The following is a 22,322-nucleotide window of genomic DNA, read 5'->3' as shown; positions in this document are numbered from 1 at the left end:
AATCCCACCACTTTGGGAAGCTGAGGTGGGTGGATCACTTGACCTTAGGAGTTCAAGATCAGCCTGGGCAACAACAGCAAAACCCTGTCTCTACAAAAATTAGCAAAGTGTGGTGGCACGCGCCTGTAGTCCAAGCTACTCGGGAAACTGAGGCGGGAGTTGTACTGAGCCATGAGTGTACTATGCCACTCACTGCACTCCAGCCTGGGCAACAAAGCAAGACTCTGTCTCAAAACATAGTAGTAACAATCTTCCACCTATTTATTAGAATCCAAAATAAAATAAAGCTTCAATTATGTTCCTCAAAAGAATACTACATATAATAAAAGCTTGACCTATATCATGGCTGGCTAAGGCAGATGACAGCCTTATTCCTTTATGTTTTACACTTACAAAGTATATTGAGAAGTAAATATGTAAATTGATGGTGACTACAGAAACAGAATAAAAAATGTAAATATATTTATTTATTACGTTTTTTGAGACGGAGCCTCTCTCTGTTGCCCAGGCTGGAGTGCAGTGGGGTGATCTCGGCTCACTGCAACCTCCACCTCCTGAGTAAAAGTGATTCTCCTGCCTCAGCCTCTCGAGTAGCTGGGACTACAGGCCTGTGTCACCATACCCGAGTAATTTTTGTATTTTTAGTAGAGACAAGGTTTCACTATGTTGGCCAGACTGGTCTCAAACTCCTGACCTCAAGTGATCCGCCTGCCTTGGCCTCCCAAAGTGTTGGGATTACAGGCGTAAGCCACTGTGCCCGGCCAAAAATGTAAATTTAACATGAATTTTAGAATTGTTATTAATAGAATAAAACATTGGCTATTTTCTCCACACCAAAGAACTCTATACCACTGGCTTTTTGAATACTTATAATCTTTTTTATGTATTAGACATTTGCCAAAGAAGAAAAATGCTGGAGTTCACACAGAAAAGTACAAGAGCTTTAAGGTATGGGCTTTGTAGTTCAAAGGGCTTTTGCTGTACTCCCTAGTTTCTAGCCCTGTCTGGAGTAACAGGCTGTTGAAGGGTTGCCTCTCAATTATTCACCCCAAATATACAGACAATGCAACAATATTTCACAGTAAATTTTGACTATTCGTGGTTCTGCCCCTATTTGTGCTCAAAATTGTAATTCTATAATTATTAATATTATTCATTTATATTTTGTGCTACTTCTCTTAACTGTGTTTATGTCTTAACCACATAGACCCTTGTTTTCCCTACTATATACACAGTTTTTGGCCAGCAGCACTCGTCCAATGAAAGAGCTCAAGAAAATGCCTTTTTTAAATAACAGAAGACACGTTGAAGAAAAAAAAAAAAAAAAAACTGGAAGATTATTTTATTTTATTTTGAAACACAGTCTTGCTCTGTCACCCAGGATGGAGTGCAGCCTGTAATCTCTTCACTGCAACCTTCGCATCTCAGGTTTAAGCGATTCTCCTGCCTCAGCCTCCCGAGTAGCTGGGATTACAAGCACGCCACCATGACAGGGTTTCACCATGCTGGTCAGGCTGGTCTCAAACTCCTGACCTCGTGATCTGCCCACCTTGGCCTCCCAAAGTGCTGGGATTACAGGCATGCACCACTGCGCCCAGCCTTTCTTTCTTTTTTTTTTTGAGACAGAGTTCTGCTCTTCTGCTCTTGTTGCCCAGGCTGGAGTGCAATGGCGCGATCTTGGCTCACTGCAACCTCCGCCTCCCAGGTTCAAGTGATTCTCCTGCCTCAGCCTCCCAAGTAGCTGGGATTACAGGCTGTACCACCACACCTGGCTAACTTTTGTATTTTTAGTAGAGACGGGGTTTTGCCATGTTGGCCAGGCTGGTCCTGAACTTCTGATCTCAGGTGATCCACCCGCCTCCACCTCCCAAAGTGCTGAGATTACAGGCATGAGCCACCGCATCTGAGCAGAGAAATTTGAAAAACATTCTACTGCATGAAAGATAAAGATTGAGATAGACTGTATCCTCAATGAACCTGCAGTCCTGTAGGAGAAACAAGATATAAACATACCACCATACAGATCAAAAGTTAAGCACTACAAACAAGTTACAAAGAATGTCAAAACGTGGAAGAGAAGGAAAAGATTAGGTTCAGCTACGAAAATCAAAAAGAATTTATACAGCAGGAGCAGTAAGACAGAGGCCAGGTTTTCCCCACAACGCACACGCACATACATACACACCGTAGCATGTTTTATTCCTTATTACAATTAGGGGAGAAAAGACAAGAGTAGAAAACGAAAAGCATTTGGAGTGGCGCGATCAAGAACTAATCCTTTTTTCAAAAAAAGAAACAATCATTAACAGCTTAGCTCCTATTTGTTATGAGACTATATTGTATCTACAGTTTCAGAATGTACTTTTTTTTTGGTAGAGACAGGATCTCACTATGTTGCCCAGGCTGGTATCAAACTCCTGGCCTCAAGTGATCCTCCTGCCTTGGCTTTCCAAAGTGTTTGAATTACAGGCGTGAGCCACTGCACCTGCCCAGGATACACTTTTTCCACTTAAATTGCTGGAATTCTAACTTATCAAATATTCTTCTTTCTAAACATTTTGGCATTTAAATTTTTTTTCACACAGATTTCTCATTGTACAGTCTTTCTTTCTTTTCTTTTTTTTTTTTTTAAGACAGAGTCTCGCTCTCTTGCCCAGGCTAGAGTGCAGTGGCGCAATCTCGGCTCACTGCAAGCTCCGCCTCCTGGGTTCACGCCATTCTCCCGCCTCAGCCTCCCGAGTAGCTGGGACTACAGGCACCCGCCACTACGCCTGGCTAATTTTTTGTATTTTTAGTAGAGATAGGGTTTCCCCATGTTAGCCAGGACGGTCTCGATCTCCTGACCTCGTGATCCGCCCGCCTCGGCCTCCCAAAGTGCTGGGATCAGAGGCATGAGCCACCGCACCCGGCCTCATTGTACAGTCTTATAAAATGAATGTTCGCAGACATCATTTTTTCCCTAGAAAAAATTCTTTAAAACATTTATGTCACAAAAATCTTTTAAAAAATTAGGCCTTTGCATATATACTGTTAAATTAGTCTAGAAGAATACTTTAAAATCAGAGATAGAAATTGAAGAGACCTCAGATAAAGTAGGTTAAGACCACATGGTGAAGAAATGATTGCTGTGCTCTGTATTTGAATGTTAACAGGTAGCCCATAAGAACCCACAAAAAAAAATCAAATGACAAATATTATCATCTTAGGAATATTACTCTAAGCAAATACAGCTCTAACTCTCATGCAAACTAAAAATTATAATGAAAAGCTCAATTTTTCATAGTATGAATATACAAATAGTTCCCAACTTATAATGGCTAAATTTATGATTTTTTGATTTTATGATGAGTTTATCATGATGTAAAACATCTGTATATCAAAAAATATTTAACAACAGGGGTCAATAATTGTTTTCTGCAAAGGACCAAAAGAGTCAACATTTTAGGCTTTACCAGCCAGAAGGTCTCTGTTGCAACTACTGAACTCAGCCACTCTAGGATGAAAATTAACTATACACAACATGTAAACAAAAGGATGTGGCTCTGTTCCAAAAAAACCTTATTTATGTACAATAAAATCTGAGTTTCATATACTTTTCATTTGTCACTAAGTCTTAAGTTTTCCCTAACCATTTAGAAAAAGTAAAAACAAGTAGCAGCGAGAATGCATAGGATGCAGCAAAGGCAATGCTCAAATGGAAATGTATGGCTGTAGACATCTGTGTTTAAAAATAAAGATCTCAGGCCGGGCACGGTGGCTCACACCTGTAATCCCAGCCCTTTGGGAGGCTGAGGTGGGCAGATCACCTGAGGTCAGGAGTTCAAGACTAGCCTGACCAATGTGGTGAAACCCTGTTTCTACTAAAAATACAAAAACTAGCCCAGTGTGGCAGTGAATGCCTGTAATTCCAGCTACTTAGGAGGCTGAGGCAGAGGAATCACTTGAATCTCGGAAGCAGAGGTTGCAGTGAGTTGAGATTGCATCACTGCACTCTGGCCTGGGAGAAAAAATAAATAAATAAATAAATATAAAAATAAAGATCTCAAATTAACAACCTAATCTTCTACCTGAAAAAAAAAACCAAAACCAAAAAACTTAGTCCACAGTAAACAGAAAGAAGAAAATAATAAAAACTAGAGTGGAAATGAATGCAATAGAGGCCAGCGCAGTGGCTCACACCTGTATTCCCAGCACTTTGGGAAGCTGAGGCGGGTGGATCACTTGAGGTGAGGAGTTAAGAGACCAGCCTGGCTAACATGGCGAAACCCCACCTCTACCCAAAATACAAAAACTAGCTGGGTGTGGTGGCACGTGCCTGTAGTCCCAGCTACTCAGGAGGCTGAGACAGGCTTGAACCTGGGAGGCGGAGGTAGCAGTGAGCCGAGATTGAGCCACTGCACTCCAGCCCGGGCCAAAGAACGAGAGTCCATCTCAAAAAAAAAGAGAGAGACCATCAACTAAAGCAAAAGTTGGTTCTTTGAAAAGATCAACAAAAATGGCAAATCTTTAGCTAGATCAACCAAGGAAAAAAAACAGAAGACTCAAATTATTACAATCAGGAATCAAAGAACAGACTACTACTAACTTGACACATAGAAAAGATTATAGAAGAATAGTATGAACAATTACATGGTAATAAATTAGATAACCTAGACTAAATAGACAAATTCTTAGAATGACACAAACTACCAAAAACGGATTCAAGAAGAAACAAAATCTGTACAGGCCTATAACAAGAAATTGAATCAGCAATCAAAAGTCTCACAGAAAAGCCCAGTACCACATGGCTTCAAGGTGAAGTCTAGCAATCCAATGTTTAAAAAATCCTTCTCCTCATCTCCCCTGCCCAAAAAAAGAAGGAACACTTACTCATTTAGAAGGCCATTGTTACTCTGACATCAAAACCAAAGGGTACAAGAAAAAAAAAAGTGACAGCCAGGTGTGATGGCTCACGCTCGTAATCCCAACACTTTAGGAGGCCAAAGTGGGGGGATTGCTTGAGCCCAGAGTTCAAGACCAGCCTGGGCAGCACAGTAAGATCCCATCTCCACAAAAAAGTGAGAAAATTAGCCAGGCATGGTGGTGTGCATCTGTGGTCCCAGATACTTGGGAGTATGGTTTGAGCCTGGAAGGTTGAGGCTGCAGTGAGCTGTGTTCACTCCACTGCACTCTAGCATGGGTGACAGGGCGAGACCCCATCTCAAAATGAAAATGACAGACTATCCCATAGGAATATAAATACAAAATCCTAAAAACTACCAAACCAAATCTATCGACAAATAATTACAATTATACACCATGACCAGGACAGATTTTCCCTAGAATGCAAGGGTAGTTCAACATTAAAATTTAATAAATACAATACACCATTTTACCAGAGATTGTAGCCAGGGAAACTGGCAAGATAAATGGCATCCAGACTGGAAAGGAATCAGTAAAATTCCCTCTCATGATCTTGTGAGCTGAGTATCTTATGATCTTATATACAGAAAATCCTATGAAATCTACAAAAACATCCTAAGAGCTAATGAGGTCAGCAAGATCCCAGGATATAAAAAACTTATCAAAAAGGTATATTTCTATACACTAGCAATGAACATATAAAAATGCAATAAAGACAACAATTCCATTCATCATAGTATACAAAGGAATAAAATACTCAGAGGAATAATTTAACAAAATAAGTGAAAGACTTGAAAACTGGGCAGGGCAGTGCATGGCAGCGCATGCCTGTAATCCCAGCTACCCGGGAAGCCGAGGCAGAAGAATAGCTGGAACCCAGGAAGCAGAGACTACACTGAGCCGAGATCGCGCCACTACATTCCAGCCTGGGCTACAGGGCGAAACTCTGTCTCAAACAAACAAACATAAAAATCATCAGGATGAAAAACTGTTGTGCTGCAAAACATACTACCAAGAGGGTGCAAAGACACCCCACACAATGGGAGACAATATTTACAAATAATGTATCTGATAGGAGTCTAGTGTCCAGACGACAGAAACAATTCTTATAAATCAACAACAAAAAGGCAACCCAATTTTTAAAATGGCAAAGGATCTGAACAGAGATTTCTCCAAAGAAAATATGCAAATGGCCAATAAGGATGTTTGAAATGCTTGTTCTCTGGTGCCATAAAGAAATAGCACTTGAATATAAATTTAATTTATTTAGTAAGGCCATTTTTACTTTCTGCAGAAAGGGTACACTTGCCAGTAGCTGTGCCACGAGAGTACACTGAACAAAGGAGATACAGTCATTTATAATCTGACGAGTCCACCCTACTGCTGTGTCTGGTTTCCATTGGCTGGAACGGGACCTCACATTCTGTTGTTTGTCCCGATTGGCTAGCAACTTAGAACTTTTTAAAAGAGGCAAAGGTAGAGGAGAACAAAGGAAGGAGGAAGTAACTTGTGGAATGCTGAGAAAGATAAAAACACTTTTAAATAAGGAAGAGGAACAGGCTATGACCTAATGCTTGCTTGGACCAGTATAAGCATGCCAGGGCAAATATTTAGGCTCAATTGTGGGAGCTAAGAACATAAAGTACATTGATTTCTTTATTACGGCTAGCAGATATTTAAGAATGTTAGCACAGGTCTTCGAATACATTTTGCTTTTAAGAGAAGTTACTATTTATTCCTAATTAGATGGGGAGGAAAATCTTTGAAGAGGGACCTCTATTTTACTTTTTTCAAGGACATGAGATGATGCTCAACATTAGCCATTAGGAAATGCAAATCAAAATCACAATGAGACACCACTTCACATACAAATGGATGGCTATAATCAAAAAGACAATAACAAGTGTTAATAAGGATGGGGAGAAATCAGAGCACTCACACACTGCTGGCCATTTATCTTGGCAGAAGTGTAAAAAAGTACAGCTACTATGAAAACTGCCCTGGAGTTCTTCAAGGGTTAAACATAGAGCTACCATTGACTCAGCAATTTGACTCCCAGGTATATACCCCAGAGAACTAAAAACATGTCCATACAAAGTCTTGTACACGAATGTGCAGAGTAGTATTATTCATTAGAGTCAAAATGTAGAAACAATCCAAATGTTCATTAATTGATGAATGAATTATTTTCATGTGAATTTTCTTAAGAGACAGAGTCTCACTATATTGCCCAGGCTAGACTTGAACTCCCGGCCTGAAAGGATCCTCCTGACTCAGCCTCCCAAGTAGCTGAGACTACAGGTGCATGACGCCATGCTCAGCTAATTATTTACTTAGCAATGAAAGAATGCAGTACTGGTACATGTTACAACATAGATGAGCCTGAAAAACATTATGTTATAAAGTGAAAGAAGCCAGATGCAAAAGACCAAATATTATCTGATTCCATTTCTACGCAATATACAGAATAAGCAAATCCACAGAAACAGAAAAAGATAGTGGTTGCCAGGGAGGGGAATAAGTAGTCTGCAGATGGATGTTGGGTTTCTTTTAGGGATGTTGAACATATTCTGGAATTAAGACAGTGGTAATAGTTGAACAACTCTGTAAATATACTAACTACTGAACTGTATACTTTAAAAGAGTGAAGTTTTTGGTATGTGAATTGTATCTCAATAAGTACAGTAGTTCCCCATCAACCATAGTTTTGCTTTCTGTGGATTCAGTTACTTGCATTCAACCACCATCGAAAAATAGGTGAGTACAGAACAAGAATGTATTTTGAGAGAGAGATCACATTTACATAACTTTTATTACAGTATATTGTTATAATTATTCTATTGTTGTTGTTCACCTCTTACTTTGCCTAATTTATAAATTAAACTTTATCACAGGTATGTATGCATAGGAAAAAACATAGTATCATAGGGTTTGGTACTCTCTGTGGTTTCAGACCTCCACGGGGGGGGGGGGGGGTCTTTGAAAATATGTAACAATACTAACACTAATATGTATGTATTAGAATGTATATACTATGTAATAATAAGTAAGTGGCAGGCCAGAATTGAACCATGGGCCCTTGTTTGCCAACCTCTTTTTTTTTTTTTTTTTTGAGATAGGGTCTCACTGTTGCGCAAGCTGGAAGTGCAGTGGCATCATCTCAGCTCACTGCAGCCTCGACCTCCCAGGCTCAGGTGATCCTCCCACCTCAGCCTCCTAAGTAGCTGGGATTACAGGCACACTCTACCATGGCTGGCCAATTTTTTGTATTCTTTGTAGAAAGTGGATGATATGGTTTGGCTGTGTCCCCACCAAAATCTTACCTTGAATTGTAATAATCCCCATGTGTAGAGAGATCTCCTAAAACTATTGCTATGGAATAAAAGATGAAATGCTCCTGATTATTGTAAATACAAAATTGCATGCAGGATTGCGTAAAGACAATGCCAGGTTGGACTGCCAGAACGAGCCAACAGCAAGTGATGTGCTTCCCCCGCAGAGAGCCTATGAATGGACGTGCAGTCAGGGAGGTTTCACATCACCAAGATTCCTATCCCAGAAAAGCAGATGTTCATAGCTCTGGGAATGGAATGCGACCCTTGTGGAGAGCCTATAAACGGATGCATGCGGGGGTGGGGGTGGGGGGGGGCCTGTCCATATGGATAAGATAGGGCTATAAATGCCCTCATCTTGCCATGGCTCTTCTAGGCCTCTTTAGGGTTAAGACATACTCCCTTCTGAGCATTTCTGGTCTAACCAGTTGTCTAGCTTCACATCCTGTTTCTATGGATTGTTTGTAACCAGCTTTTGCTGCAACTGTTACTGCTGATTAATATCTTGCTAATCATAGGTTATGGAAAGATTGTGTTTCTGTTTTAAGGCTCTATTAGAAATTACTGACGCACACACTATATTGTAAATTCTTATCTCTGTATACTGTACTTCTACATACAAATGTACTGTACTTCTACATACAAATGTTATGTTAAAGAATTACTTCATCCCCATGTGACCGTCTCACCTCATAATCAAATGACCCTAAATCCCTCACTAACCTACCCCCGCCCTCACTAAACTTAGTAATAAATGCTGGTATATCCAGTGAATTGTTGGCACCGTGGGACCAAAAGGCGGTGACCCCCCTGGACCCAGCTTTCACTATCTGGTGTGTGTCTATTATTTCTCAACCCGCCGATCCGCCTGGGAACAAAGAGATAGCCTCGTTGCATTGTGGGCTGCTGGCCAGATCCCACAATACCCATGTGTCAAGAGTGGGACCAGGTAGAGATAACTGAATCACAGGGGTGGTTTTCCCCATGCTGTTCTCCTGACAGTGAGTTCTCATTTGATCTGATAGTTTTATAAGGGGCCTCCCCCTTCGCTCAGCTCTCATTTCTCTCTCCTGCCACCCTGTGAAGAGGTGCCTTCCACCTTTCCTGAGGCCTCCCCAGCCACGCAGAAGTGTGTGTGAATTAAACCTCTTTTCTTTATAAATTACCCAGTTTCGGTAATTATTTATAGCAGCAAGAGAACTAATACACGGAGTTTTGCCGTGTTGCCCAGACTGATCTCAAACTTCTAGGCTCAAGCCATCCTCCCACCTCAGCCTCCCGAAGTGCTAGGATTACAGGTGTGAGCCACCACCCTGGCTCCAACCTCCATTCTACATAAGAAATACTAAGAACCAGGCAGGGTGTGGTGGCTCATGCCTGTAATCCCAGCAATTTGGGAGGCCAAGGTGGGTGGATCACCTGAGGTCAGGAGTTCGAGACCAACCTGGCCAACACAGGGAAACCCCGTTTCTACTAAAAATACAAAAATTAGCCAGGCACAGTGGCGGGCACCCGCTAATCCCAGCTACTCAGGAGACTGAGGCAGAGAATCGCTTGAACCCACGAGGCGAAGGTTTCAGTGAGCTGAGATCACACCACTGCACTCTAGCCTGGGCAACAAGAGCAAAACTGTCTCAAAAAAAGAAAAAGAAAGAAAAGGAAAGGAAAGGAAAGGAAAGGAAAGGAAAGAAAAGAAAAGAAAAGAAAAGAAAAGAAAAGAAAAGAAAAGAAAAGAAAGAAGAAATACTAAGAACCCTTATATGAGAAAAAGAAATAGGAATCTTGGGTTCTAGTCCCCACTCAGCCACTATCTAAAAGTGTGGCCTCAGACAGTTCCGTCAGTCTGGTAGTTCTCAGAAGTGTGATCCCCAGACCTGTACTATCCCTATCCAATGAGAACTTGTTAGAAATGCAAATTCTGGCCAGGCACAGTGGCTCATGCCTATAATCCCAGCACTTTGGGAGGCCCAGGTGGGAAGACAGCTTGAGCCCAGGAGTTAGACTAACCTGGGCAACATACTGAGACCCTCATCTCTACAAAAACTTTAAAAAATAGCCAGGCATGGTGGCATGCAGCTGTACTCCCAGCCACTTGGGAGGCTGAACCTAGGAGGTCAAGGCTCCAGTGAGCTGTGTTCACGCCACTGCACTCCAGCTTGGGCAACAGAGTGAGAGACCCTGTCGAAGCAAGAAGGAGGAGGAGGAAAAGGAGAAGGAGGAGGAGGAGGGAGAGGCAGCGGCAGAAGAGGAGATGGAAGATGCAGAGGCGGTGGCAGAAGAGGACCCTGTCAAAGTGGGGAGGAGGAGGAGGAGGAGGAGAAAGAAGGAAGAGAAGGAGGAGGAGGAGGAGAAAGAAGGAAGAGAAGGAGAAGGAGGAGAAGGAGAAAGAAGGAAGAGAAGGAGGGGGAAGAAAAGGTGGAGGAGGAGGAGAGGGAGAAGACGGAGGAGGAGAAGGGGAGGAAGGGGAGGAGGAGGAGGAAGAGGAGGAAGAAAGAAGAAAGAAGAAGAAGAAGAGGCATGCAGACAAATTCCTGGGTCTCATTCCAGACCCACTCAATCAGAAACTGGCAGTGAGGCCCAAGAATCAAGTCTTTCAGGTGATTTTGATGCATGCTATAGTATGAGAATCATGCCTTTCTAGTTCTCAGTTTTCCCATCCATAACCAGGAGCTAGTTGTACTGGATGATTCAAAGGTCTATACAGGTTATAAAAATCTGACTCCAACCACATTAATATAAAAAGGATGGCCAAGCTGTATCCAACTCTTTTGATAATTTTCAATGACAATGAAAAACTCAAGATTTAAGAATTCTGGCTGGGTGTAGTGGCTCACACCTGTAATGCCAGCACTTTAGGAAGCCAAGGTGGACAGACTGCTTGAGCTCAGGAGTTTGAGACCAGCCTAGGCAACATAATGAGACCGTCTCTACTTGAAAACAAAACAAAACAAAACAAAATCAGGCCCTGTGTGGTGGCATGCACCTGTCATCTCAGCTACCTGGGAGGCTGAGGTGGAAGGATTGCCTGGGCCGGGGAGATCAAGGCTGCAGTGAGCCATGACCACACCATTGCACTGCAGCCTGGGTGACAGAGCGAGACCCTGTCTCAAAAATAATAATAATAATAATTCTACACAAAGCTTCAATTAAGCAGAATCTAATATTCAGAATCCTAGATTAATCAGAATATATTTCATTTTATTGTTAGAAAAAAGGAAAACAAAACCCAGACACATATACACAAGGTTTCTAAGAGTCCAAAAAGTGAATTTCAGCGCATACCCCCCAAAATATTACAAATTGACTCCAATTTGTTTCTCAATTGTGATCTTTTAAAAAGGACTGCAGAGGCCAGGCGCAGTGGCTCATACCTGTAATCCCAGCATTTTGGGAGGCCAAGATGGGCGGATCACCTGTGGTCAGGAGTTTGGGACCAGCCTGGACAACATGGTGAAACCCCGTCTTTACTAAAAATACAAAAATTAGCCGGGCGTGGAGGTGGGTGCCTGTAATCCCAGCTACTTCAGAAGCTGAGGCAGGAGAATTGCTTGAAGCTGGGAGGCGGAGTGAGCTGAGATGGTGCCACCAAACTCCAGCCTGGGCGACAGAGAGTCTCAAAAAAAAAAAAAAAGACTGCAGAGTAACTAAGGCATTATTTCCATTCGTTCATTATCCTGTAGTAATATGGGTGTAGAACTTCTTAAAAACTCAGAGATTCTGTCTGGGTTTGTACAAGAAACACCACTCATTCCCATCCCCATTCATGTAGCACATTATTCTTATGAACTCTCCTATCAGTCCCAATCAGTCTTACCAACTAACTAGACAAGAAAAAAAATGACCTAAGACAGATAAGATTCTTGACTGAACACCAGAAGTAGGGTTGATCTAAGTCAGAGCCAGGACTGTTCACTTTTGGATAACACGAGTGTGTCCGCACTGAGAATTATGCAAATCTACAGAAAGAAGCAAGTGAGAGACCATAAGACCAGGGAAAGGTAGTGAGAATAATGGTGTAGTTGAACAGCGTTCCCCCCAAATTCACATTCACCTGAAACCTCGGAATGTGACTTTATTTAAAAATAGGCTCTTTGCAGATTTCCTTAGTTAAGGGTTGAGATCACACTTGATTAGGGTGAGCCCTAAATCCAATAACTGGTGTCCTCCTAAGAGGAGGAGAGGACAGAAACACAGCAAAGGTCATATGAAGACAGAGGCAGAGGTTGGGGGTATGGTGCCTGAGGCCAAGGAAAGCCAGGAGTTATCAGAAACTGAACGGGCAAGGACAGATCTTCCGTTAGAGAGAATGTATGTGGCCCTGTTGACAGCTTGGTTTTGGACTTTTGGCCTGTTTAACTGTGAGAATGAATTTCAGTTGTTTTTAATCCATCTAGTTTGTGGTTATTTATAATGGCAGCCTTAGGAAACTAATACATGTGGTGATTGATGCTCCTCATATGTCTCTCCCTTTAATTCCTTATTTATTCATTTATTTGTCCAACAAATACTTAGTGCTATTACATGTCCTATACTATTCTAGCACCGGGAGTACAGTATTAATTTAAACAAAACACAAAAAATCCCTGTGCTCAGGTAAATTTTATGGTATGTGAATTTTATCTTAATGAAAGTTTATTAAAGAAACCTTTGCCTTCATGGACTTTATATGCCAGTGGGCTGTCCTTCTATCCTTCCACAAATTCTAATTTTTGTTTAAGCTAGTTGAAGAGTTTTCTATTCCTTGTAATTAAATGATCTCCAAATCACATTCTAAAATTCTATTATTAATAGTTCTTGATTACAGGAAGACTTGCAAACTTATTATGGTCACAAAACATATCCATGTTGCCAATTTATTTTCAGTCCTCACCTTGTTGGACCTCTCAGTAAAATCTGATCCAGTCAACCACTTTATCTTCAAACATTCTTCTCTATACTTTTATAATCTCCTTGGCCTAGGAAATGTCACAGGGACTGGTAATACAGATAAGTAATTCCTGGAATACATTGGGGCTGAGGAGTAGCAGGGAAGGGGGCACATGAAGAGAACCAAGCTTTCCACCAGGACTTTCCTCCTCCCCGTTTCCCCTTAATTGGAACTGAGCTTTCAGGTGTGATATTCAGCAGATGGGGAGAGGTCCCATGAATGAAGCATAGCTGTGAGCTGGTGCAACTGGAGGGGCGCACTCCAGAGTTGCACTGTTGGCCAGAACCCCCCAAGAACAGAAGTCAGGTTCCTCACGGAATTACAAATATGGAAAGGGAGAAGGCTATAATAAACCCTGTGGTGCTGGGCTGCAATTGGAGGAATCATTATAAACTCAAGATTTTGAATACTTATAAATACTAAAACTGATATGTGCGTACATATGTATGTATGTGCATATATTCTTAGCTCTGTCCACTGCAAGGGTCTAGATCTGGGAGCACAATAGCACCCAGAACTCACTGTCTACTAAAAGGAACCAGGGTTCTTGGAAAAATGGCTGAGTCCAAGACTAGAGCAGGAAACATATAAGACAATCCTAGAAAAAATCTTATACCATAAAGTGAGGAAGTGATCAAATAAGAATGAGGATATGTCCAAAAGACACTGAGTACCAGCTTGAAAGGGTTACTGTGGCCAACTAAAGGACAATTTGAGCATCAAAATAAATAACTAACTTGATTGTTATCCTCCGAATACAACAGGAATCCAAGAGTCTGTACTGATTTAAAATTTTCAAACAAATGAGTATGTACATACATAATAAAGGAGAAAGGAAAGCTCTATCCCACGGTAGACTGCTAAAGAATAAATCCAGAATAAAGGAATTTTTTTTTTTTTTTGAGACTGAGTCTCACTGTCGCCTAGGCTGGAGTACAGTGGCACCATCTCGGCTCACTGCAACCTCCAGCTCCCAAGTAGATGGGACAACAGGCATGCACCATCCTGTCCAGCTAGTTTTTGTATTTTTAGCAGAGACGAGGTTTCGTCATGTTGGCCAGGCTGGTACTGAACTACTGACCTCAGATGATCCTCCTGCCTCAGCCTCCCAAAGTGCTGGAATTACAGGCATGAACCACTGCACCCGGCCAGAACAAAGGAAATTTAATTAAAAGTCCATATTTTAACTTTAAATATTTAAATATCATAAGATATTCAGCAACTACCACAACAACAGATTCTGGCAATAATCATTAATGGGTGCTAAATCCATGGGTAAACATATGGTGGGGATCAGGAATATGTTATAATATCAAGGTATCTAGCCACAAAATATCTTTTAATATTTTAATTACATATTCAATATTTTAAATATTTCATATGTTATACTTATTATTTTAATGTGGAGAAACCTGGCAGACACCATCTTAACCAAGTGATAAAACACAACATCAGTAACAACAAAGTCATCACGAGGTCTTGCCTAATATGATGCACTGTTATGGACACAGCAACACCCCTGTAGTGTTCCTGTCAAAAAAGGCATAAATCACAAAACATCAGATAAACCCAAACTGAGGGACATTCTACAAAGTAACTGGCTTACACCTTTTTTTTTTTGGTAGAGACAGGGTCTGGCTGTTGCCCAGGCCGGTCTCAAACAGCTGGGCTCAAGCGATTCTTGTGCTCAGCTTCCCAAAGCACTGGTATTACCATACCCAGCCTGTATTCTTGAGAAAGTGTGAAGGTCATGAAAGACAAGGACTGTTTCAGAATAAAGAAAACGAAAGAGAAATGATAAGTAAAGGCAATATGTGATCCTGGACTGATAAAGGACATTACTGGTTCAAATCAATGAAACGTGAATGGAGCTGGTGGATTAGATCATAGTATCCCATCAATGTTAACTTCTTAATGATGGTTATACTGGAGTGTCCTGGTACTTAAAAATGTACACTGAAGAATTAAGCTGTAATGAGGCAACACGCCTGCAACTTATTCTTTAATAGTTCAGAAATATTAACAATTGGGTAATTTGGGTGAAAGGTATAAGGAGCGATAAATGCTATTTCTGCAACTTTTATGTAAATTTCAAGTTATTTAAAATGAAAAGTTAAAAAGTTTAAAACATAACAGAATAGAACATAACCTATTAAATAAATCTGAGTCCAGGCAGGACACAGTGGTTCATGCCTGTAATCCCAGGGAGGGATTGGGAGGCCGAGGTGGGCAAATCACTTGAGGTCAGGAGTTCGAGACCAGCTTGGCCAACATGGCAAAACCCCATCTCTACTAAAAATACAAAAATCTGACTGGACACAGTGGCTCACGCCTGTAATCCCAGCATTTTGGGAGGCCGAGGAGGGCAGATCACAAGGTCAGGAGTTCGAGACCAGCCTGACCAACATGGTGAAACCCCCCCCACCCCCGTCTCTACTAAAAATACAAAAAAAATTAGCCAGGAGTGGTGGTGCGTGCCTGTAATCCCAGCTACTCATGAGGCTGAGGCAGGAGAATCACTTGAACTCAGGAGGCAGAGGTTGCAGTGAGCCAAGATCATGCCACTACACTCTAGCCTGGGAAACAGAGCGAGACAGGGTCTCAAATAAAAAAAAAAATTAGCCGGGCATGGCGGCACGCACCTATAGTCCCAGCTACTTGGGAGGCTGAGGCAGGAGAACTGCTTGAACCTGTAAGATTGCACCACTGCATGCCAGCCTGCCTGGGTGACAGAGTGAGATTCTGTCTCAAAAAAGCAAATAAATAAATAAATAGAAAATAAATCTGAGTCCATACTAACTAAATGGGGAGTAGCAGATTAATAAACGAAATGGAATGACAAAAAAAAGGAATGACAGAATTGGAAAATCACACTGTAGAAATGATTGACTTAAGCAATTATCAATGGATGGTAAAAATATTGGGTGAAAGCTTGATGAACAACTTGCATAGTCACAAAGTATACCCCCGCAACTTGCTTTTTAATTACAAAAGGAAAGTAACTGCAGTAGAGACCTGAAGATACCAACCTTAATCAAATGATCGAAGTTACAACAATAAAGGGACTTTACTCAGCATCATTAGTCTACTGATGCATGCAATGAATAGGACATATTGCTTACGTGGCATTTATACCAGAAATGCATAAACTGAATCTAATCATGAGGAAATATACAAACCCAAATTAAAGGACTAGCCTGTTCTCTGCAGAAGTGTCAATGTCATGAAAGACAAAAGAAAATCTAGGGAATTGTTCCAGATTAAAAGAGACTAAAGAGATGTGATAACTAAATACAATGTATGACTAAAGAGGAGATGGCTATAAAGGATACTAATGGAACAATCTGGCAAAGGTTGAATGCATAATATATTAGATAATACTAAATGTTAAATTTAATGGGATAACTTTTCTGTGATTATATACTGTTTAAAATACCCTAGTCCTTCTCACCCACAGTTTTGTTTTCCATGGTTTCAGCTGCCTACAGTCAACTGTGGTTCGAAAATATTACATGGAAAATTCCAGAAATAAACAGTGGGGGATGCTCTAAAACCCCCAGTGGATGCCTGAATCCATGGATAACACCAAACCCTATATACACTATGTGTTTTCCTATACATAATACCTGTGATGAAGTTTAATGTGTAAATTAGGCATAGGAAGAGATTAACAATAATAAAACAATTATAACAATATGCCAGCATCACTTCTCTTGCACTTTGGGGGCATCATTAAGCAACGTAAGGCTTATTTGGATAAAAGCACTACAGGCTGGGCGAGGTGGCTCATGTCTGTATTCCCAGCACTTTGGGAGGCCGAGGCGGGCAGATCGCTTGAGGTCAGGAGTTCCAGACTGGCCTGGCCAACATGATGAAACCCCGCCTCTACTAAAAATACAAAAATTAGCCGGGTGTGATGGTGCACGCCTGCAGTCCCAGCTACTCAGGAGGCTGAGGCAGGAGAGTTGCTTGAACCTGGAGAGTGGAGGTTGCAGTGAGCCATGATCGTGTCACTGCATTCCAGCCTGGGTGACAGAGCGAGACTCCGTCTCGAAAAAAAAAGCAAAACAATACTGCAACAGTTGACCTGATAACCCAGATGGCTACCAAGTAACTAACAGATGGTGAATGCATATAGCATGGATATGCTAGGTAAAGGAATGATTCCTGTCCTGGGTGAGACAGAATGAGATTTCATCACAACACTCAGAATGGTGTACAATTCAGGCCACGCGTGGTGGCTCATGCCTGTAATCCCAGCACTGCAGGAGGCTGAGGTGGGTGGATCACCAGAGGTCAGGAGTTCAAGACCAGCCTGGCCAACATGGCGAAACCCCGTGTCTACTAAAAATACAAAAAAATTAGCTGGACGTGGTAGCACGTGCCTGTAATCCCAGCTACATCGGAGGCTGAGGCGCAAGAATCACTTGAACCCGAGCAGCAGAGGTTGAAGGGAGCCAAGATTGTGCCACTGCACTCCAGCCTGGATGACAGAGTGAGACTCCATCTCAAAAAATAATAATAAAATAAATAAAAAAGAATGGTGTACAATTTTAAACTCATAAACTATTTCTGGAATTTTTCATTTAGTATTTTCAAACTACAGTTAACCATGGGTAACTGAAACCATGGGAAGCAAAACTGCAGGTAAGGGGAGTATCTTAAATATTAAATTGCCATTTGTCAGGCTGACAGGTTCAAAGTTTCACCATGCACTCACGGAACCAATCCAGAGTCAGCCTTTCCTTAGCATTATCCCACCAAATAATTTCAGAGCTGGAGACCTTTGTTTTTTCTTTTATCACGACAGGTTAAAAAGGAGGATACTTTTTAAATATAAACTTAACTTTTGGTCAAGATTTCATGAATGTTCTTGGTATTTTTGATCCTAATAGTCTTCACCATTTTCACTTTTAACTTCAGTCTGTGGAATCTGCCTAGATTGAAGTTTTTTTTTGCTTGAACTAATCATTCAGACATAGAAGCGCTCATTATTGGCAAAGTCGGAGGGTAGCAAGCTTCTCCCTGACTTGCAACATCAAGAAAGGTTTGGCCATAAAATAGATTCTGCTATTCGAGTTTCATTTGGTAAAATAAGTTCATCATTTTCACGGGACCACTGGATTGCCAGAAAGACTGCTGCAACCTTTTCTGTAACTCCATACAAGGTTTGTATTACATAACTCAACTTATTAGGCAAAAAATAGGAATTACTTTTAAGTGGTGGCTTACGCCTGTAATCCCAGCACTTTGGGAGGCTCAGGCGGGCGGATCACTTGAGGTCAGGAGTTCGAGACCAGCCTGACCAACATGGCAAAACTCCGTCTCTACTAAAAATACAAAAATTAGCTGGCATGGTGGCAAGCACCTGTAGTCCCAGCTACTCGGGAGGCCCAGGAACCCAGAAGGTGGAGGTTGCAGTGAGTCAAGATCACGCCACTGCACTCCAACCAAGGCAACACAGCAGACCCTGTCTCCAAACAAACAAACAAAAATCTAGCCTAATGGCATTTTTTTTTTTTTTTTTTGAGTCTCACTCTGTGGCCCAGGCTGGAGTGCAGTGGTGCAATCTTGGCTCACTGAAGCCTCTGCCTCCCAGGTTCAAGTGATTCTCCTGTCTCAGCCTCCCTAGTAGCTGGGATTACAGGCATGCACCACCACACCCAGCTAATTTTTATATTTTTAGTAGAGATGGGGTTTCACCATATTGGCCAAGCTGGTGTCGAACTCTTGACATCAAGTGAACTACCCATCTCGGCCTCCCAAAGTGCTGGGATTACAGGTGTGAGCCACTGTGCCCAGCCCCAATGGTTCATTTTAAAGAAAATTTAGTCATTCTGGGGCTACTTTATCAAAATTTATTTATCTTCACTTTTCCTCTATTTCTGCAATTTTTAAACAACATTCATATTTCACAGATTATCACCGATTTAAATATAAAAACAAAAACATCTCAATATAGAAAAAGCTTGAGTAAAAGATAAATCATGTATCTAAAGTTAGTACAACAGGCCAGGCTCAGGCGGCTCCCGCCTCTAATCTCTGTGTTTTGAGAGGCTGAGGCTGAACGATCACTTGAGCCCAGGAGTTCAAAGCTGCAGTGAGCTAAGATCCTACAACTGCACTCTAGCCTGGGTGACAGAGCGAGCCCCTGTCTCTAAAACTAATAACAAAAGAAAAAAAGCAAACAAACAAAAAATAAAAATAAGTACAGTTAATACAACAAATTGTTTGATAAGCCTCCAAATAAATCTTTGAGTTGCCTCCTCTGCCTTTCAACTCATTAGAGTGAACATCTAATCCCTCTATTCAGAATGCTGCATGCCTTATGTTGCCACTATTTTCTTATCAAAATCAACTAGTTCTTCTCTTCAATCTACTCTGAAATTTTAACTGCTCTGGAAAGCTCTCAATTGCACATCGTCCCTACTAACATTCCACTGATCTCTGGTATCCAATACCCAAAGCAACTAATGAGGAGTTTGCAATTTTAGTATGTTCCAGAAACCAGAGTTAAAAAAATCAATAAACTCACGATGATAAGGGGAAAATTCTGAGGGTTTTCAAAACATAAAATCACCGCACTGTAAGATATATTAACTGGCAATCTTTTAAAATACCATTTTAGCGTCCTTAAACATTAAACCTTTGAATGTGTAAACAAAAGTTGCATGACCCAGTTTCATTACTGTTACTATTAATAATAATGGTACCTACCCAGTATCTCCCAATCCATGCAGGAAAATCACCTATAAGAGAAGAGGAAAATTGATAAGCAATGCTAAATAAGCCCACACAGGATTGTTACACACTAGCTTTGCTTAACGTGGGAAACGGAAAGAAACCTACGACAGAATTACACAACACTATCTTCGGCGACTTAATCTCTATCGACCTCTTTTAAATGGCAAAAATTCTAATCAACTTCTCCCTTTATTTCCTGAGATAATGAATGTGGTGGGGGGTAGCACTCAGAGGTCCCAGTTAGACACTGAGGGCAAATTATCACATTCTAAGAAAAACAGTTTATCTCTTTCAAGTCAAATCAGGAACGTCTCACATATCCTGTAGAATTTTTCCATTGCAAAAGCAAGCTTCCGAAAGCAAAAATAAGTTTGACTTTTCATACACGAGTTTTCTAAAAAACAGTACGTCTGACCTCGTAGGACACTCAATCTTCAAACTTCTTTCATTGAGGACAAGAGTGCGCGGTGACAATAAGGCGATTTCCTGGCGGACTTAGGTTTCCCTCACCCACACACCAGGCAGAAACACGCTGCAGAGGCTGACGCTGTGCCCTAGGCCGGCCCGCGGGGGTCCCGGGGCCGCACTTCCTCCGCAATGCAGGGAGGAGCTGGGGACTCGCCCTCGCGCCGGCTGTGACCCCCCGGCTGCCCCCGCCCCCCGCAGACCCGGCCGCGCCAGCCATTCGCACCCCACCCGGGCCGGGAGGAGCGTCCTCGTCCGCAGGCCGCCACGCGCCCGCAACGCCCACCCCGCGCCCGCAACGCCCACCCCGCGCGAGGGGCAGCCACCGGTGGCCGGCCCAGTGGACCCCTCCGAGCCTACGCCTAGGCCACTCACCGCAGCAGTGGCCTTCCGGGCGGCGGGCACGATGGCGGGCAGCGGGGTTGACATGTTATTGCCGCACATACACCGGCTCAGCTCACAGCGCAAGCGGAAGGAACAGCTGGCGCCCGGCCGCGGCCCAAGGGCGTGCGAGCGGCGAGTCCCGGCCGGCCCCACCGGGCGCACGCTCAGGCGCGTGCGCGCCAACGCGGCCCCGCGCTACCTTCCGCGCGCGCCCGCGCGTCCAGGGTCCGCCCTGCCCTGCCCCTCGCCCGCCGCCCCTCCCTCGGCGCCTCACAATGTCTGGGCGGCTCCCTCCCTCCGATTGGCTGCGGCGGCAGCGCGGACCGGGCTGCGCTGTCGCCACCCACGCAGCCTGCGCATGCTCGGTGCTGGCTGGGGAAATGCGCCCTCACGTGCAGGCTAAGGGCTGGTCTCTTGGATCTTGGCTTAGGTTTTTGCTTTTCTAGCGCTGTAGTGAAAAGAATGAGCCCCAGAGCCAATTCACCCAACCCCAGGTGCTCCTTGGTTTCCTGCGGCCAGGATCTATTCATTTGTAAAAGTCTGGATGGACTGGGAGAGGTTGGTGGAGCTTTTGCAGTATTTCCGTTTGGGGCTACAGCAGTATGTAGATGTGGGTTCAACTTACCTTCTTTAAACTTTAGTTGGAAAGGTTAACATTTGTCACCAGAAATCCACTACTTCCCTAACTTGATCGACAACACTTATTGATGTACGGATATTGACACAGTACAGGTTTAAGTGAGAGGTAAAGCCAGCTGGTCTTCTGGGTCGGGTGGGGACTTGGAGAACTTTTCTGTCTTACGAGAGGATTGTAAAATGAACCAACAGCACTCTGTAGCTAGGACTGTAAAACGCACCAATCAGCGCTTTGTGGCTAGCTAGAGGTTTGTAAAATGCACCAATCAGTACCCTGTAAAGTGGGCTAATCAGTGTTCTGTAAAGTGGACCAATCCGCAGGACATGGGCCAGGACAAATAAGGAAATAAAAGCTGGCCACGCCCCCCCTCCCCCAGCTGCAGTGGCAGCCCTGGGTCCCCTTCCATGCTGTGGAAGGTTTGTTCTTTAACTCTTAACAATAACTCTTGCTGCTGCTGCTCACTCTTTGGGTCTGTGGCACTTTTAAGAGCTGTAACACTCCCAGCACTTTGGGAGGCGGAGGCGGGTGGATCACGAGGTCAGGAGATTGAGACCATCCTGGCTAACACGGTGAAAACTCGTCTCTACTAAAAATACAAAAAAAATTTTTTTTGTATTGGTCGTGTAGTCCCAGCTACTTGGGAGGCTGAGGCAGGAGAATGGCGTGAACCTGGGAGGCAGAGCTTGCAGTGACCCAAGATCACGTCACTGCACTCCAGCCTGGGAGACAGAGCGAGACGTCTCAAAAAAAAAAAAAAAAAAGCTGTAACACTCACCACGAAGGTCCACAAGCTTTATTCTTGAAGTCAGCGAGACCACGAACCAACGGGAAGGAACCAACTCTGGACACATAAGCACGAGACTAGACTGCCCTTTTCTGCACAGGTGCCTTTATGGCCTAAAATGTAATTACTCAACAAATGTGTTGCATA

General features: G+C 42.8%; 1 protein-coding gene across 2 annotated transcripts in view; it reads right to left on the bottom strand.

Annotated features, from left to right (window-relative positions):
- The window catches only part of LYPLA1 (lysophospholipase 1), a 53,081-nt gene extending 32,130 nt beyond the window's left edge, over positions 1-20,951 (bottom strand). For both annotated transcript variants that reach the window (XM_032759767.2, XM_032759769.2), the window contains exons 1-2: positions 20,746-20,951; positions 19,879-19,910 (exon numbers count right to left, since the gene is read on the bottom strand). In XM_032759767.2, the coding sequence (XP_032615658.1) occupies positions 19,879-19,910; positions 20,746-20,814 (101 nt within the window). In that variant the 5' untranslated portion in view covers positions 20,815-20,951. The remainder of the gene's footprint in view (positions 1-19,878; positions 19,911-20,745) is intronic.
- Positions 20,952-22,322: the final 1,371 nt, after the last annotated feature.

The sequence above is a fragment of the Hylobates moloch genome, unplaced genomic scaffold (assembly GCF_009828535.3).
Source record: "Hylobates moloch isolate HMO894 unplaced genomic scaffold, HMol_V3 SCAFFOLD_9, whole genome shotgun sequence".
NCBI classification, from domain to species: domain Eukaryota; kingdom Metazoa; phylum Chordata; class Mammalia; order Primates; family Hylobatidae; genus Hylobates; species Hylobates moloch.
Note: the sequence above shows the minus strand (reverse complement) of the source record. Positions and strands in the feature narration are given on the sequence as shown.